This window comes from Microcaecilia unicolor, chromosome 4 (genome assembly GCF_901765095.1).
Source record: "Microcaecilia unicolor chromosome 4, aMicUni1.1, whole genome shotgun sequence".
NCBI lineage: Eukaryota > Metazoa > Chordata > Amphibia > Gymnophiona > Siphonopidae > Microcaecilia > Microcaecilia unicolor.
Window position 1 is genome coordinate 318,678,914 of NC_044034.1, and position 19,076 is coordinate 318,697,989.

The 19,076-nt window shown below is 41.9% G+C and overlaps 1 protein-coding gene across 6 annotated transcripts in view; it reads right to left on the reverse strand.

Annotated features, from left to right (window-relative positions):
• ADD2 (adducin 2) overlaps positions 1 to 19,076 on the reverse strand; it is a 150,834-nt gene that overhangs the window by 73,618 nt on the left and 58,140 nt on the right. For 5 of the 6 annotated variants that reach the window (XR_003941997.1, XR_003941996.1, XR_003941995.1 and 2 more), the window contains exon 3: positions 12,820 to 12,979. Coding sequence is in view for 3 of the 6 variants with exons in the window: in XM_030201902.1 (XP_030057762.1) it covers positions 12,820 to 12,847 (28 nt within the window). In the remaining 3 variants the exon portion in view is untranslated. Of the gene's footprint in view, positions 1 to 12,819; positions 12,981 to 19,076 lie in introns of those variants that run through there. The other variant, XM_030201901.1, reaches the window with a different exon arrangement.

Below are 19,076 nucleotides of genomic sequence, written 5' to 3' on the forward strand. Positions count from 1 at the left end.
ATTGCAAGAGGACCTAATGGGACTCGGAGACTGGGCATCCAAATGTGTGTCCCCTATGCCGATGCTTAGCCCCCTGATGCAAATCTCCCCGATTCTCAGCCCCAAATGCAAATCCTCTCCTGATGATGACTACACCCCCAAAGGCCCCTGCAAACCCTAGCCCCCACCTACATCTTTGGGCCTTTACCTGGTGGGCTAGTGGTATATTGGGCAGGAGTGATCCCTGGTCACTCCTGCCATATCCAGTGCTATTACTCAAAATGCTGCCCCTACAGTAGTATCACATTACTACTGCTAGAGGATCATGTTTCTATATAAGGGAGTGGTCTTGCATTACTACCCTTAGGAGGTCATGTTTCATATAAGTCACATTAAGAGTCACATTAGGAAACGGATTTAGGGGTCATTGTGGACAGTATATTGAAATCCTCTGCTCAGTGTGTTTTGGTTGCCAAAAAAGCAAACAGAATGTTAGGAATTATTAGGAAATTAACAGAGAATGAAACAAAGACTAGCATAATGCCTCTATATAGCTCTGTGGTGAGATGCACCTTGAGTATTGTATGCAATTCTGGTCGCCACAGCTCAAAAAAAGATATAGTGGAATTAGAAAACGTACAGAGAAGGGTAACCAAAATGATTAAGGGGATGGAACAGCTCTCATCCGAGGAAAGGGTAATGAGTTAGGGCTCTGCAGCTTGGAGAAAAGATAGCTAAGGGATGATATGATAGAGGTCTATAAAATCCTGAGTGGAACGGATAAATGTGAATCAATCAATTACTCTTTCAAAATGTACAAAGACTAGTGGATACTCCATGAAGTTACACAGAAATATATTTAAAACTCGTTGCCAGAATATGTTGTAAAAGCAGTTAATGTAGCTCTGTTTAAAAGGATTTGGACAAATTCCTGGAGGAAAAATCCATAAACTATTATTAAGGAACATCTGAGAAAAGCCACTGCTTATCCCTCAGTGATAAGTAGCATGGAAACTTGCTACATTTTGGGATTCTGCCAGGTACTTGTGACCTGGATTGGCCACTGTTACAGCAGGATACTGGGCAAGATGAACCCTTGGGTTGATCCAGTAGGTCAACTGTTACATTCGATGTACCCTCATAGAATACAAACACCACCATCCAAATCACCAACCACCCAAGTCAAATCATATTACCATGAGAAGACACATGCAGCCTTCTAGCTGTACATCCAGCTCTCAGCTAGGCCAGCAGAAGAAGCAACACTTAAGTACGTAAGTATTGCCACACTGGGAAAGACCAAAGATCCATCAAGCCCAGCATCCTGTTTCCAACAGTGGTCAATCCAGGTCACAAATACCTGGCAAGATCACAAAAAAGTACAAAACATTCTATACTGCTTATCCCAGAAATAGTGTATTTTCCCCAAGTCCATTTAATAATGGTCTATGGACTTTTTGTTTAGGAAGCCGTCCAAACCTTTTTTAAACTCTGCTAAGCTAACCACCTTTACCACATTCTCTGGCAGCGAATTCCAGAGTTTAATTACACGTTAAGTGAAGAAAAAATTTCTCTAATTCGTTTTAAATTTACTACATTGTAGCTTCATCGCATGCCCCCTAGTCCTAGTATTTTTGGAAAGTATAAACAGACGCTTCACATCTACCCGTTCAACTCCACTCATTATTTTATAGACCTCTATCATATCTCCCCTCAGCCGCCTTTTTTCCAAGCTGAAGAGCCCTAGCCGCTTTAGCCTTTCCTTATAGGGAAGTCGTCCCATCCCCGTTATCATTTTCGTCGCCCTTCTCTGCACCTTTTCTAAGTCCACTATATCTTTTTTGAAATGCGGCGACCAGAATTGAACACAATATTCGAGGTGCGGTCGCACCATGGAGTGATACAAAGGCATTATAACATCCTCATTTTTGTTTTCCATTCCTTTCCTAATAATACCTAACATTCTATTTGCTTTCTTAGCCGCAGCAGCACACTGAGCAGAAGGTTTCAACGTATCATCGACGACAAAATCCCTTTCTTGGCCGGTGACTCCTAACGTGGAACCTTGCATGACGTAGCTATAATTCGGGTTCCTCTTTCCCACATGCATCACTTTGCACTTGCTCACATTAAACGTCATCTGCCATTTAGACGCCCAGTCTCCCAGTCCCGTAAGGTCCTCTTGAAATTTTTCACAATCCTCCCGCGATTTAACGACTTTGAATAACTTTGTGTCATGAGCAAATTTAATTACCTCACTAGTTACTCCCATCTCTAGGTCATTTATAAATATGTTAAAAAGCAGCTGTCACAACACAGACCCCTGGGGAACCCCACTAACTACCCTTCTCCATTGAGAATACTGACCATTTAACCCTACTCTCTGTTTTCTATCTTTTAACCAGTTTTTAATCCAAAAAAAACACTACCTCCTATCCCATGACTCTCCAATTTCCTCTGGAGTCTTTCATGAGGTACTTTGTCAAACGCCTTCTGAAAATCCAGATACACAATATCAACCGGCTCACCTTTATCCACATGTTTGTTCACCCCTTCAAAGAAATGTAATAGATTGGTGAGGCAAGATTTCCCTTCACTAAATCCATGTTGACTTTGTCTCATTAATCCATGCTTTTGAATATGCTCTGTAATTTTGTTCTTTATAATAGTCTCTACCATTTTGCCCAGCACCGACCACAGACTCACCGGTCTATAATTTCCCAGATCTCCTCTAGAACCTTTTTAAAAAATTGGCATTACATTGGCCACCCTCCAATCTTCCGGTACCACGCTCGATTTTAAGGATAAATTACATATTACTAACAATAGCTCCGCAAGTTCATTTTTCAGTTCCATCAGTACACTGGGATGAATACCATCCAGTCCAGGAGATTTGCTACTCTTCAGTTTGTAGAACTGCCCCATTACATCCTCCAGGCTTACAGAGAATTCATTAAGTTTCTCTGACTTGTCAGCTTCGAATACCATTTCTGGCACTGGTATCCCACCCAAATCTTCCTTGGTGAAGACCAAAGCAAAGAATTCATTTAATCTCTCCGCTATGGCTTTGTCTTCCCTGATCACCCCTTTTACTTCTCGGTCATCTAGCGGTCCAACCGATTCTTTTGCCGGCTTCCTGCTTTTAATATACCAAAAAAAAATTTACTATGTGTTTTGGCCTCCAACGCAATCTTTTTTTCGAAGTCCCTCTTAGCCTTCCTTATCAGCACTTTGCATTTGACTTGACATTCCTTATGCTATTTCTTATTATTTTCAGTCGGTTCCTTCTTCCATTTTCTGAAGGATTTTCTTTTAGCTCTAATAGCTTCCTTCACTTCACTTTTTAACCATGCCAGCTGTCGTTTGGTCTTCTGTCCTCCTTTTTTAATACGCGGAATATATTTGGCCTGGGATTCATCTCTTACTACCATGGGGACAATCTCTCAATTTAAAAAGGCTGGCAGCAGGAAAGATGATCTGAGAGTAAATGTTGCTCTTACTGTTGGCCCAGAGGAGGAGAGAGATGTGTGAGGGCAGGAGAACTGAAGTGCACAAGCTTAGGGAGAATGGAGAAGGAACTGTGAAGAGTTTGGAAGTTGGCAGAAAACTGACACTTTCATAGGCTGGTTTTATGTCCTACTAGCCACTAGCCTCTGTTTCAAAAACTGGACATTTGACAACCCTAATCTGAGCCAAAGTTGTGCAATGTAGTAAAATCAACTTCAGAAAGGATCAACATATGATATTATAAGAATTGCTATACTGTGTCAGACCAAAGGTCCAATTTCACAAATGCAGAAACTAAATCTCCAATAGAAGGCTGATGCCTTAATCATAAAGATATCGTGCAATAAGTCATCCCTGGATAATTGAACATAATGTCTCAGGGATATAGACTTGTGCTATCTCTGCCAGTTGAGCTGAAGCGGCAGCTTAATAGATAGCAATATAATATAGGATAATAGAAAAAGACCAATTATTGCATCCAATCTGCCCTGTTATTTCTGTACACACTGGAAGGATATATCCCAGCTGTCAGCTATGAAAGCCTATTTGTTGGATACCAGTTCTTATCCAAGTCATTTTTACTTTTTTCTCTTTGGTTCTCTACCATCCTGGACACATGATCATACAAGACCTCACAATTATTCCAACACCTTGGGCTCCCTTCCACCCACCATGTCTTACCATAAAGCTTGGTAATATTTTAAACAGCAACCAAAGATAATGAGACTGATGCCACGACATCTATTTTCCTTGATCCCAGTAACTCTGCTGGACAGTACCCAGTCACTACCAATCTGCCTGCACTGATCTAGTTGCTGGTATCAATCCTGTGACGCAATATCTCATAGTATCGCTAGGTCATGCTTCCTTTCGCTGCATTTTGGTTTTCCCCTGTCACCTCTTCCCTTGCTTCTGCTCTCCAGGTAGTGAAGAACAGGTTGTTAATACAGTCTCTTCCAACCTTGTTCCTTTCACTGTCATAGAATAGGACAGCATCTAGAAACCATTAGGCACCTTCCCAATAACTCCTCCCTCCAAGGCATAGTTGATCTGTGGCTTTCCCTTCACTTCTAGCATTGGATCACGTTTATTACTTGATCAGCAATAAATCTACAGAACAGATGCCTGTCAAATACTCAAGGCTAGTGAGAGGACACTAAGCCACAAAACTATTTTTTTCCTCAAACTCTGTATTTTGTACCTTACACTAAAACATTCTGGGGTCTTCAGCATGAGGTTTGTCTCCAAACTGTAAGCTCTGCATACAACGGACTGTCTCTTGGTTAGAGAAGCAGGCTGAGAACCAGTGGAGCCTGGTTTAAATCCCACTGCAGCTCCTTGTGATCTTGGGCAAGTCACTTAACCTTCCACTGTCTCAGGTACAAACTTAGGGGCCCTTTCACCAATCAATGATAACAAGTGGCCTTACTGCATTCTTATATGGGTCATTCCTGCACACTAAGGCCATTTTTACCACTAGGGTAAAATGGCCAATTTTTCTATTTCCATATTAATGGCCACGGGCTAATTTTCCCATTAGCGTGTGGCCATTAGCACATGAGCCTCTACTGTCACCTATTTTGTAGGCAGTAGGGACTCACACGCTAAACCTGCAATAAGCGTGTGGCAATGCTTACATGCTAACCAAATAGCACAGAACACACCCAATCTCCACCCTCAGACCTACAAAATAATTTTTAGCATGTAGGTATTGCACATGTCCAGAAACTATCATGGGATGCCTCAGCACAACCCGTGATAAGCCATTTTTTGCTGTGGTAAGCAAGCATTAATGCTTACCACAGCTTTATAAAATGGCCCCTTAGATTGTGAGCTCTCCAGGACAGAAAAATACTTGCTGTACCTGAGCATGTATGGCTTTGCAAGCTTTTGGGCTTGCAGATGGTATACATGAAAATTAAATAAATGTATAATTTTACAGTACAATGTACACCTAGCAATGCTATAGAATTGATCAATCATAGTAGCAGAACAAGAGAAGAAGCTTATGGGCCCTTTTTACAAAGCCGCAGTAGGGCTACCGAGGCCATGGCGTGTGGCAAATCGTCCCTACCGCTGGGCTACTGCAGGAGCCTAGCAGTAGTTTTGGTGTGTGCCGCGCAGCATTCCCAGCACTCAAAAAATAATGTTATTTTTTTAGCACTGGGGGCTTACCCGGTGGTAATCAGACAGCACCGCAGGCTGCCCAGTTACCGCTGGGTTAGCGCGGGAGACCTGGGTTCCCCCAGGAAATGGCCACGCGGCAAGTGCTTAACTTACTGCATGGCCATTTCCATTTTAAAAAATCCTTTTATCCACTGTGGTAAAAGGGTGCCTTGGAACGCGGCAAACCCACGTGCCGACACCACCGCAGCTTGGTAAAAGGACTGCTTAGTAATGCTTTGGCCTCCAGCAGAGACTATCTGTAAATAAACACATGAAAACAAGGGTCTTCCTGGCACATATCAAGGAGAACAGGCTAGGTTGAAGTGAAACCTTTAAAAACTACTGCCTCAACAAAATATTAAAATATCTCAACACCGCCACTGTCCTAATATTGCTTACAATGGGAGATCTAGAACCTGATTTACAAGGGGGTCTTTTACTAACCCGCGGTAGTGTTTTTAGTTCACGATAGAAATCAGCTGGCAGTAAATGCTGAGATGCCCATAGGAATATAATGGGTATCTTGGTGTTTACCACCAGCTGATTTCTAATGGATCCTCAGAAGCTTAGCCGAGATTGGGTGGCAGAGCCGGTGGTGGGAAGCGGGGCTGGTTGGGAGGCAGGGATAGTGCTGGGCAGACTTATACGGTCTGTGCCCTGAAAATGACAGATACAAATCAAGGTAAGGTATACACAAAAACTAGCACATATGAGTTTATCTTGTTGGGCAGACTGGATGGACCATGCAGGTCTTTTTCTGCCGTCATCTACTATGTTACTATCGCAGCTTAGTAAAAGACCCCTAAACCTTTATCCAAGCCACACAGCATTGACAGAAAAGCTATAGTGATAGTGAATCAGGCTCTCAGGCTGTACACTGCAAAAATACCATCCTATATATTACACGTTTTTCCTGCTCAATATTTGTAGTGATGTTAATGCCTGTGGTATCACTGTCCTGAATGAAAATGATGGAATTTGACCCCATGAGAGAAGAGACATAAGGCTAGTGACATAAGCTGATTATAAAAGCAAATTTCCATTAGACATTCTGTATGCAGTGACAGAACAGCATCATATGTATGTGGCAAATAAATTAGACCTGGGGTCAAATATAATTGTTACAGATTCTTGAAAACCTTTTCTTCAGTCTGTCTGCATATTAGAATAAATATCTATCAGATATATTTTGTAACTGTGTAATTTTAAATTCTCTTCCAAATATCATGCAGTCTCTGCATATGCTCCTGGCTACAATCGCCCCCTCTTAGTTCTTTAGCAATAAAAAGAACACCTCACATATGCATTCAATGCTTTCAGGGTTTCTGAATCCTCCCAACACTGGTCCTTGGTAGAAGCAAGAGATCTTTCCAGGCCCTACCACTCCAGTCTCAGCAATATGAACATGGTTGCCTGGATACCTTGAATTCAGGGATGCCTGCTGCTCCCAGCCCTTTGGAGGCTTGGTAGCGAGTCCAGCTTCTAAATATAGACAAAACTACTGAAAACCACAAACTGTCATCAAAAACCAAGAGCCAAAGCTGTGAAACCTTTAAGAGAAAAAAAAATCTACCAGAAAGAGGACCAGATCCTGCAAATCAGAGACAGATGGATAATAGGGAGTTGTGGCCATAATGAATATTCATCAGATATATTCACACACATATGTCTAACAACAAAACTAATTTACATAGACTGGTTGAACTTAGTTCATGGTCAGATTTAAATAACTTATTTTAATAAAAACGTCTCAAAGTGAGGTACAAATAAAACCCCCAACAGAAATAATACAGCAATGAAATCAAATACTTAAAAAAAAATCACAAACATATAAACAAAGCATATATTTTATTTTATTAACTTAAAACCAAGCAACAAATTACAGAAATAGAAAACACTGGATTAAAATTAAGTAAGTAAGTAATCCCCCTTTTTACTAAGGCGCGCTAGTGGCTGCTGTGCGGCAATGCCAACATAGCCCATTCAAAGTGAATGAGATGTCAGTATTAGCGGACGGCACTTAGTAAACAGTGGGGTAAGTCTCCTATTTGACCACGTCTTCAACTTTTCTCTAAAGCTATACAAGCAATGGGAAAAGTAGTGTCAAAAATATACTAGTGGTGGCAGGACACAAAACTAGTCACAGCAACTTGATTCAATATAAATATGAGAAATGATGTGGCCATGTCTCAGTACAATGCCTACCTCAGGAAATGATTCAAGAAAAGATTCTTAACAAGTAACAGCAGAATCAAGCAAGTTGCACAATCAAGAAGCTAATTAACGAACGCAAGGGGGACTCTTATTCAAGCCTGGTACCAAAGAAACCCATGCTTGGATTGGGGGGCTGGTACACTGGTCCTGAACCCAGCAATCAGTTCTAATGTGGCCCATGAGCAGGGAAGGATTAACTCTTTAGTGGTTCTTAGGCATAAAGCACATTTGACCCCTCCATAGTTCTTACAGCATAGGAGAAGCAGCAGGTAAGAAGTGCTGATATATTCCTTGGAAAAGTTTTATATTGTGACTTAGTATTTTAGAAAGAAAGAGTCATTGGTTACCAGTCTCGGCTAGAGTCCAATTTAAATTCTACTGTCTCATTTATAAAGTGATTTATGGGTTAGCCCCTTTGTATTTTTTAGGTCATTTTGTTCTCTCAAAAATCTAGGGCTACCAGATCAACAGCCCTATTTACTTTCCCTTCTCTAAAAAATACGAAAAGACTTAAGGGCCTTTTACCTAAGACGCGGTAGGGTTAACGCATGGGTAGCACACACCAAATCGACACTACCACTGGACTAGCGCAGGCATCTGGCAATAATTTCAAAGTTGGTGCATACTGTTTCTCTCATGAGCCCTTACTGCTAGGTCAATGGGAGGTGGTAAGGGCTCAGGCAGTAAATAGGCACACACTACTTTTTAATTTTAATGCACAACCATTTACTGCCCCATAAAAAAAGTGCTTTTCCCCAGCCGCGGTAAAAAAATGGCCCAGCACATGCCAATTTCATGCATCCAGACTACCGCAGGCCACTTTTTACCGCAGCTTAGTAAAAGGTCCCCTCAGACTATTAGATAGTCTTTTTTTCTTTTCAAGCAGCTCGTCTTAGTAAAGATGTTCAGACCTTTTTTTTTTTCACTTACTATTCCAAGGTACTTTCAATTTCGGAAATATATCAAATTTCATTTATTCAAAAATCTGTTTTGCAATCTAGTAACATTTTGAAATGTGTATGTAAATCTTGCTGATTATTACTTGTAATTCCTGGAAATGTCCAGCTTCTTGTATACTGGGATCCACTTTGAACCATGAGGTATTAGTGCAATACAAGTTACATTGTTAAAGTAAAGGTTCCCTCCCTTTCTTTCTATCAGCAGCTGATCTTCCAGAGCATATTTGAAAGGGCCCTACTAAACATTTGGGCCCTAGGCACATGCCTAATTTGCCTATGCCTTAATCCTGTCCTGCCCATAAGCCAAAAAGTTTGCAAACTCTTGATCAAATGTCACAGTTAAATCCAATAAATTAACAGACAGTCCCTCTCTCTATAACTCTGGGCATGGAAATGATCCAAAGTCATAAGTACATAAGTATTGCCATACTGGGAAAGACCAAAGGTCCATTAAGCCCAGCATCCTGTTTCCAACAGTGGCCAATCCAGGTCACAAATACCTGGCAAGATCCCAAAAAAGTACAAAACATTCTATACTGCTTATCCGAGAAACAGTGGATTTTCCCCAAGTCCATTTAATAATGGTCTATGGACTTTTCCTATAGGAAGCCGTCCAAATCTTTTTTAAACTCCGCTAAGCTAACCGCCTTTACCACATTCTCTGGCAACAAATTCCAGAGTTTAATTACACATTGAGTGAAGAAAAAGTTTCACCGATTCGTTTTAAATTTACTACATTGAAGCTCCATCGCATGCCCCCTAGTCCTAGTATTTTTGGAAAGCGTAAACAGACGCTTCACACCTACTCGTTCAACTCCACTCATTATTTTATAGACCTCTATCATATCTCCTCTCAGTTGCTTTTTCTCCAAGCTGAAGAGCCCTAGCTGCTTTAGCCTTTCCTCATAGGGAAGCCGTCCCATCCCCTTTATCATTTTCGTTGCCCTTCTCTGTAACTTTTCTAATTCCATTATATCTTTTTTGTGATGCGGTGACCAGAATTGAACACAAGAGGGGCCCAAGAGACCAAGGGTTAAGTCCTGCTTCTTCTACTAATACTCTTTAGGGCTTTGGGCAAAACCAGTTTTTCTCCTGTTGCCTCCAACACTCATTAAAATGTTACATACAACTAACACCCTAAAATGGGAAGTCTTCCTCCGATTGTACACTTTTGTCCTATGATCCTCTGCAGGCTCCTACCAATTGCAGTTGTAACTGAGTTGTAACTGGCACCAGCTCTCACTCTGTTTCTGGAAATTTTAAGTATAGCAAGGAGAGGAAGCAAAGTCCAAACAAAAGTCCAAACAGCAAAACAACCTTCAAAAAAGGGGGGGGGGGGGGGGGTAAAAACTTTAATCAAATGTTGGATGAAACAATCCTAGAATGGACCCAACACGGTCCGTGTTTCGGCGCACAGCGCCTGCCTCAGGGGTCTCCACTGTTTCCTCCTTGCTGCTTGGGCTCATGCCACCATTCCTCTCCCAAATGGGTGACGATTTTGGAGAGGAATGGTGGCATGAGCCCGAGCAGCAAGGAGGAAACAGCAGAGACCCCGGACCGTGTCGGGTCCATTTTAGGATTGTTTCATCCAACATTTGATTAAAGTTTTTACCCCCTTTTTTTGAAGGCTCCTGGCACTTTTTGTTTTGCTGTCTGGAAATTTTAAGCCATTATTATACTGCATTCTGTTTGTGGAGTTTATTGCTATGTTGCTGTCACCCAATCTCACTTTGCCAAAAAATATAAGACAATACTATTTTATTGAACTAATGCCACACATTTTTTTAAATATATGATGGTATCACCTTACTTTTAATGTATCAATTCACCTTGATTTAAGTGCATTCAAGTGGTCTAATATGGCAACCAGACTACTTTCACCATAATGAAATTTCCTTAATACCTTCTGCTTTTATGAATATTTATTAATCAGATTCAAACATGCTCTTATTAGGATACTTGCTATTTTTGTGGCATGTTAAAAGTCTGCATGAAGACTACAGTGCAGGTTTGAACTAGTTGCAGGAGGTAACATCTGTTCTACAGAGATAAGCATGGAGCGTCCAGATCTCTGTTCAACTTCAAATACTCCCATGTATACCACATATCTTGTGGCTGGTGTTTCAGTTTCAAGCAAATGCAATCTAAAGGAAAGTGGGATTCAAACATTTACCACACCTTGGGGTGTAGGAAACAGGGATGGTGAAGAATATGGATAAATTTATAGCTTAGATCAATAATTCAGTTATCTCAGAGCAAGCTATCTGGCTGAAATTCACTAGAGCTACTCTCACAGGAATTGTACAGCAATATGAGAAAAGATCCATTCTGAATATTTTTATTTCATATGAAATCAATGTTCACTTTAGCAAAGTTTTAGAGTTCTGCTCAGTTTGAATGTAAGGGGTCAGCCTAATGACTGAGAGGAAGGGCAGGGTGCAGCCATGCAAGAAATCAGGTTTAATGTGTGAGAGTCTATTCCATAGACTAGTTAGGAAAGTTGTGGAAGTAGCCTGTAAATAGGGGCAGGGAATTTCAACCACTGCACACTAGTGACACATTCTAAGCTCTGATCCTTGAGGGCCACAAACTGAGCTGTTTTTGTAGCTAAGATTATTGAGAAAGTTCTTTTACTTCCAGCTGAATAACTAGAGAAAAGTGTGGTTCTTCAGTCTTGCCAATCTGTTTACCTCAAGTTGAATGACAACAGATACTACTTATCCTTGGGAGTTAACACCATGAAATCTTGCTGCTTTTTGGGATTCTGCCAGGTACTCGTGAGTCGTGACCTGGACTAGCCACTGTTGGCAACAAGATACTGGGTAGAAGGACCTTTGGTCTGACCCAATCTAGCAATTGTTATGTTCTTATGATACCTAGTGGCTAGATTTATGATACACACTTGCAGGGTTGCAGACAGGATCATGTTTGTGGTCTCTGATGAGGACCACTGCTGAAGTGAGGAGGGTTTGAAAGAGGTTAAAATCTGTATGAGGGAGGGGAAACCTCTGGTAACTGTTAATGAAACTTCATGAAAGTAAGGCCTCGTTAGAATCCAGTTGCAATTAAACTAGAAATGCTAAGAAAAAACACAAGGCCAGCATTAGGGTGTGCAAATAGGGAATTTGTAGTTGTACTGAGTCTCCATGCCAGAAGGAACCCCAAGCCTGCACAAAACTGAAAGCAGCACAGTCTGTTGGCAGGCTATAGGCCCCTTTGCAAATTTCTGTCCTGGGTCCCAACACATCTAATATCACCCCTGGGAAAAAAAAGGAAACAGCCACGGCAGGCCAAAACATTATCCTATTTCCAGGCATTTAGAAGGCAAAAGATTTACAATACCCACAGTTTAGAAGTGTCTTTTTTTTTAAGTCACATGAAACTTTGTTTCCCAACAGCCTTAAGTATAAGGAATAGACTTTTTTTTAATGCAAAGAACCACACATGCTGACTTAAGGTGTGTTTATCATCTTCTTTTTTTTTGGTGGGGGGGGGGGGGGGCTTCTGCATATATGTAAGACCTGGTCATAAGAATACCCAGCAAGATATCTGGAAAAATAAGATTAAAAAGGATATGAGGCATGAAACAATTAGTAACAAAGTCAAGAAATTGATACACAGATCACAGTTCTATGAATGACCAATTTCTCACTATATCTATAGTTGGGATAGGTACATCTCTGGATAAACATAATACTGACTGTTTAAATTGCAGCCTTGTTAATTCAGACAAGAACTGTTTTTTCAAAGTGATATGGATCAATCTCATCATTCTCTCTCTCTAGATAATTAATCTTATATGAATATTAGATGTGTACATATATTATTTCAGACTAAAAGCACAAGACCAATGATTTGGAAAGACAATAATACCCTTATACAAGCTAACTCCCCATCAGTCTCTGCTTCTGTTGAGGGCAATCTCCACCTCCCCACAGAAGACTGTCAGTCAAAGCATTATCAGACAAGAGAATGAGAGGTGAGTACTTCATACCTGGGAGGCCATCTTCCCGATTCAGCATATTGCAGCTCAGCAGAGCTGGACAGTGGCACAGTATACGCTGTAACAGATGACTGCAGTCCTGCTGGCACACAGATATTAGCAGCTGTCAAAACCACAAGATCAGGACTCTCCAAAATGCTGTTCCTGCCGGCTAATCAGAGAGCAACATTTCAAAACAAGCCATGCGATGTGGAAGCCTTCGGTTGCCCTTAGTCACCACCCAGCAAGCTCCCTGAGGTCTTCTGAGCTTTCATGTGTCTGCTGTCTGTCTGACCTACACATGATATGCTCAGCAAATACTACTGAAATATACAAATATTCATTCAAGTATTTGTAAGAGGTGTTACAGATATGTTAGCATTAACTGATTCTTCTTTATTATAGAACTCTGTTTACACCACGAGACAGGAAATATTGTAAACAATGGCAGATAAAGACCAAAACAACTCTGCCCAACAAGATATTTAAGATTGTAAATGTGGCTCCATGTAGGTTATTGCTGTGCCAGAAGGTGGTGGTTCTCCTTTGCAACTAGTCAAAAAATGTATTGTTAAACCTATAATAAAGATATCATCTTTTTTAAAAAAAATTATATTTCCTGGAAGCATAATGCAGCCAATTTTCACTGCTGACAGGGATGGGTTCTAAGGGGGAGGGACACATAGAGTGGTAGAGACAGAGATGGACAGAGGAACCATGAGAGACTAATTCTTACTAAAACAGTTTAATGTCACACCCTTTCTTTGTCAGAACAGTCTAACTGACTAATAGGTATTCTAATCTTTCATTAAAAGCAACCATATTAACATTAGCATCAGATGCTTATGTATACACCAAGTATACAAAAACTCAACTTATTTATTTATACAATTTAAATCAATAGTTGAGAGGTGGTTGAGAGGTGCCCAGCTCTCCCACCGGTTGCCTTCTCAGGTGCCGTGGAGGACTTGCAGCTCATCTGCATATCCTCGGAGCCTTCGCCAGAGTGACTCCCAGGTCCGTTCCGATCCACTCGGGGCCTCTGCTCAAGGTGCCGCGCGCCTAACGGCGCGCGAAAGCTTTCCTTCTAATAAGTTCTGGGAGAAGAGGATATTTCTCTGGTAAGTGAACAAATTTTGCTTGTGCTTTCGGAACTTGAAGATTGGGGTTTAAAGGAGGAACTGTAAGTTAGTGATAGGCTGATATCCTTAATACTTTAGCAAGTATTAAATTACGAAAAAACTCAAAAAACACTAAGATGGAGTCAGCAGTCCAGCAGCGAGAGGGGTGCTATCCAGTCTTTTGCATTGAGTGTCACATGTATGATTATCTCCCAATTGGTGAGGTGTCATATGTGTGTGCCCGATGCAAAGAGCTCCTAGCTCTCAGAGAACGTGTCCGTTCCCTTGAGGCTAGAGTAGCAGACTTGATGGAGCTGAGGGAGACAGAGAGGTACATAGAGGAGACCTACAGGGATGTTGTAGAGAAGTTCCACCTCCAGTCAGGTAGCCCCTGTGCTACCTTGGAGGAGGGAGGTCTCCTAGAAGGAGAGCATCACCCTGGTGAAGTAGGAAGTACTCCTGTAGCCAGGACCTGCCCACCAGGGGATGTATTATCCTTTCGCACCGAGGATATATCTCCAAATGTTGCCCGGGAGGGAAAGGTTAGGACAGCTGTTGTACTTGGTGATTCGATCATTAGGCATATAGATAGCTGGGTGGCTGGTGGACGTGAGGATCGCCTGGTGACTTGCCTGCCTGGTGCGAAGGTGGCGGACCTCACGTGTCACCTAGATAGGATTCTAGATAGTGCTGGGGAGGAGTCCGCTGTCTTGGTACATGTGGGTACCAATGACATAGGAAAATGTGGGAGAGAGGTTCTGGAAGCAAAATTTAGGCTCTTAGGTAGAAAGCTGAAATCCAGATCCTCCAGGGTAGCATTTTCTGAAATGCTACCTGTGCCACGCGCAGGGCCCAAGAGACAGGCAGAGCTCCAGAGTCTCAATGCGTGGATGAGACGATGGTGCAGGGAGGAGGGCTTTAGATTTGTTAGGAACTGGGCAACATTCTGGGGAAGGGGGAGCCTATTCCGAAAGGATGGGCTCCATCTTAACCAGAGTGGGACCAGGCTGCTGGCATCGGCGTTTAAGAAGGAGTTAGAGCAGCTTTTAAACTAGAAATGGGGGGAAGGCCGACAGTCGCTCAAAAGAGCATGGTTCGGGATAAGGTATCATTCAAAGATATCACCATAACAGGGAAGATAGAGTATCCTGATAGTGAGGTTGCAAAAGAGATTGTAGTAGATCGGGTATCTTTAAATAACAATAAAAATCAGACAAAAGATTGCCAATTAATACTGTCAAGTACTAAGCATGATGTACTTAGGAACAACAAACATAGTTTGAAATGTCTATATGCGAATGCCAGGAGCCTAAGAAATAAGATGGGGGAGTTAGAATATATTGCACTAAATGAAAAATTAGATATAATAGGCATCTCTGAGACTTGGTGGAAGGAGGATAACCAGTGGGACACTGTCATACCGGGGTACAAATTATATCGTAGTGATAGGGTGAATCGGATTGGTGGAGGGGTAGCATTGTATATTAACGAGAGCCTTGAATCAAATAGATTGAAAATTCTGCAGGAAGCAAAACACTCCTTGGAATCACTGTGGATTGAAATTCCATGTGCAAAGGGGAAAAGGATAGTGATAGGAGTGTACTACCGTCCGCCTGGCCAGGACGAACAGACGGATGCGGAAATGTTAAAGGAAATCAGGGACGCAAACAAACTGGGCAACACAATAATAATGGGGGATTTCAATTACCCGCATATAGACTGGGTTAATGTAACATCTGTACACGCAAGGGACATAAGATTTCTTGATGAAATCAAGGACAGCTTCATGGAACAGCTAGTTCAGGAGCCGACAAGAGAAGGAAAAATACTAGACTTAGTCCTTAGTGGTGCTCATGATCTAGTGCAGGGGGTAACGATACGAGGGCCGCTTGATAACAGTGATCATAATATGATCGGTTTTGATATTGGCATTGAAGGAAGTGAAACTAGGAAATCAAGTACGCTAGCGTTTAACTATAGAAAAGGTGATTACGACAAAATGAGAAAAATGGTGAAAAAAGACTGAAAGGAGCAGCTCGCAGAGTAAAAAACTTGCATCAGGCGTGGATGCTGTTTAAAAACACCATCCTGGAGGTTCAGGACAAATATATTCCACGTATTAGAAAAAAGGGAAAAAAGACTAAACGTCAGCCGGCGTGGCTAAACAGTAAGATAAAGGAAATCATTAGAGCCAAAAAACAATCCTTCAGAAAGTGGAGAAGAGAACCAACTGAAAGTAACAGGATAGATCATAAGGAATGCCAAGCCAAATGCAAAGCGGAGATAAGGAGGGCAAAAAAGGACTCTGAGAAGAAATTAGCGTTGGAAGCAAAAATACATAGTAAAACTTTTTTAGATACATTAAAAGCAGGAAACCGGCCAAAGAGGCGGTTGGGCCGCTGGACGAAAATGGTGTTAAAGGGGCGATCAAGGAGGACAAAGCCGTAGCGGAGAAATTAAATGAATTCTTTGCTTCGGTCTTCACCGAGGAGGATTTGGGGGGGACACCGGTGCCGGAAAGAATATTTGAAGCGGGGGAGTCGGAGAAACTAAACAAATTCTCTGTAACCTTGGAGGATGTAATGGGTCAGTTCAGCAAGCTGAAGAGTAGTAAATCACCGGGACCTGGTGGTATTCATCCCAGAGTATTAATAGAACTAAAAAATGAACTTGCGGAGCTACTGTTAGAAATATGCAATCTGTCCCTAAAATCGAGTGTAATACCGGAAGACTGGAGGGTAGCCAATGTTACTCCGATTTTTAAGAAAGGTTCCAGAGGAGATCCGGGAAATTATAGACCGGTGAGTCTGACGTCGGTGCCGGGCAAGATGGTGGAGGCTATTATTAAGAATAAAATTGCAGAGCATATACAAAAACATGGACTGATGAGACAAAGTCAGCACGGATTTAGTGAAGGGAAGTCTTGCCTCACCAATCTAATGCATTTTTTTTGAGGGGGTAAGCAAACATGTGGACAATGGGGAGCCGGTTGATATTGTATATCTGGATTTTCAGAAGGCGTCTGACAAAGTGCCGCACGAAAGACTCCTGAAGAAATTGCAGAGTCATGGAATCGGAGGTAGGGTATTATTATGGATTAAGAACTGGTTGAAAGATAGGAAGCAGAGAGTAGGATTGCGTGGCCAGTATTCTCAGTGGAGGAGGGTAGTTAGTGGGGTCCCGCAGGGGTCTGTGCTGGGTCCGTTGCTTTTTAATGTATTTATAAATGACCTAGAGATGGGAATAACTAGTGAGGTAATTAAATTCGCCGATGACACAAAATTATTCAGGGTCGTCAAGTCGCAGGAGGAATGTGAACGATTACAGGAGGACCTTGCGAGACTGGGAGAATGGGCGTGCAAGTGGCAGATGAAGTTCAATGTTGACAAGTGCAAAGTGATGCATGTGGGTAAGAGGAACCCGAATTATAGCTACGTCTTGCAAGGTTCCGCGTTAGGAGTTACGGATCAAGAAAGGGATCTGGGTGTCGTCGTCGATGATACGCTGAAACCTTCTGCTCAGTGTGCTGCTGCGGCTAGGAAAGCGAATAGAATGTTGGGTGTTATTAGGAAGGGTATGGAGTCCAGGTGTGCGGATGTTATAATGCCGTTGTATCGCTCCATGGTGCGACCGCACCTGGAGTATTGTGTTCAGTACTGGTCTCCGTATCTCAAAAAAGATATAGTAGAATTGGAAAAGGTACAGCGAAGGGCGACGAAAATGATAGTGGGGATGGGACGACTTTCCTATGAAGAGAGGCTGAGAAGGCTAGGGCTTTTCAGCTTGGAGAAGAGACGGCTGAGGGGAGATATGATAGAAGTGTATAAAATAATGAGTGGAATGGATCGGGTGGATGTGAAGCGACTGTTCACGCTATCCAAAAATACTAGGACTAGAGGGCATGAGTTGAAGCTACAGTGTGGTAAATTTAAAACGAATCGGAGAAAATTTTTCTTCACCCAACGTGTAATTAGACTCTGGAATTCATTGCCGGAGAACGTGGTACGGGCGGTTAGCTTGACGGAGTTTAAAAAGGGGTTAGATAGATTCCTAAAGGACAAGTCCATAGACCGCTATTAAATGGACTGGAAAAATTCCTCATTTTTAGGTATAACTTGTCTGGAATGTTTTTACGTTTGGGGAGCGTGCCAGGTGCCCTTGACCTGGATTGGCCACTGTCGGTGACAGGATGCTGGGCTAGATGGACCTTTGGTCTTTCCCAGTATGGCACTACTTATGTACTTATGTACTTAGTACTTCATCAGAAGTCCATGTGTTATTTGACTTCTGTTCTGCTGGATCCCTCAAAAGTACTTCAACAGAGTACAGCAAAATAAAATGTTTCACATCTGGGGTACAATATTAATCAACAATACTACTCAAATAGGGACACAGTAGAACTACTGGAGCTACCTGAATATTAATTAATATTCAGGTAGCTCCAGTAGTTCTACTGTGCCCCTATTTGAGTAGTATTGTTAATTACACATATTTAGGGAAATGGCTGCTGCAGGATGGGATTCGAAGGCGGGTCTAACAGAAGACCGTGTCGCTGAACTATTGGGTGGAGTACGTCTGTTTTTGGGGGGTATACAAGAGCAGGAAAGTAATTGGGATGAAGTCTTAAGGGTCCATAAGACATTGATAAGGGCGGAACTCCACTCGGCGGCCCTGATTGAATACTGCCATGCAAAACGGGTCCCTCGTGGCCTACGTATTACTAAAGAACCAAGATTCCTTGGTAATGATCAGTATGTCGCCCGGTGGAATACCGTCATTACTCAGTGCTCCCTTGATCTTATGCTACTTACGATCGATGCGCTACAGGAAGAGATACAGGGGCATAGGGATGAGTTGTTTCAGAAACAGAATGTTATAAGAGGTGTTCAGGACAAAGCGGCATTTGAGAAAAATTTAAAGGAACATAACTTAAAAATAGAAGAATATACAAATGATCAAAGAGCGATTAAAATAGCGAAATTCCGAAGGGATGAATATGATTACACCAAAGGTTATGTCTACAGTTGGATGGATAAAAAACGCCGCACTCGTAAGGGTAAATTAGGAGGCAGAAAAGTACAATTTAAAATGTCTTCCAGTGAGTCATCTGGTGACGAAGAAAAAGTACATACACGTAGTAAAACTGAA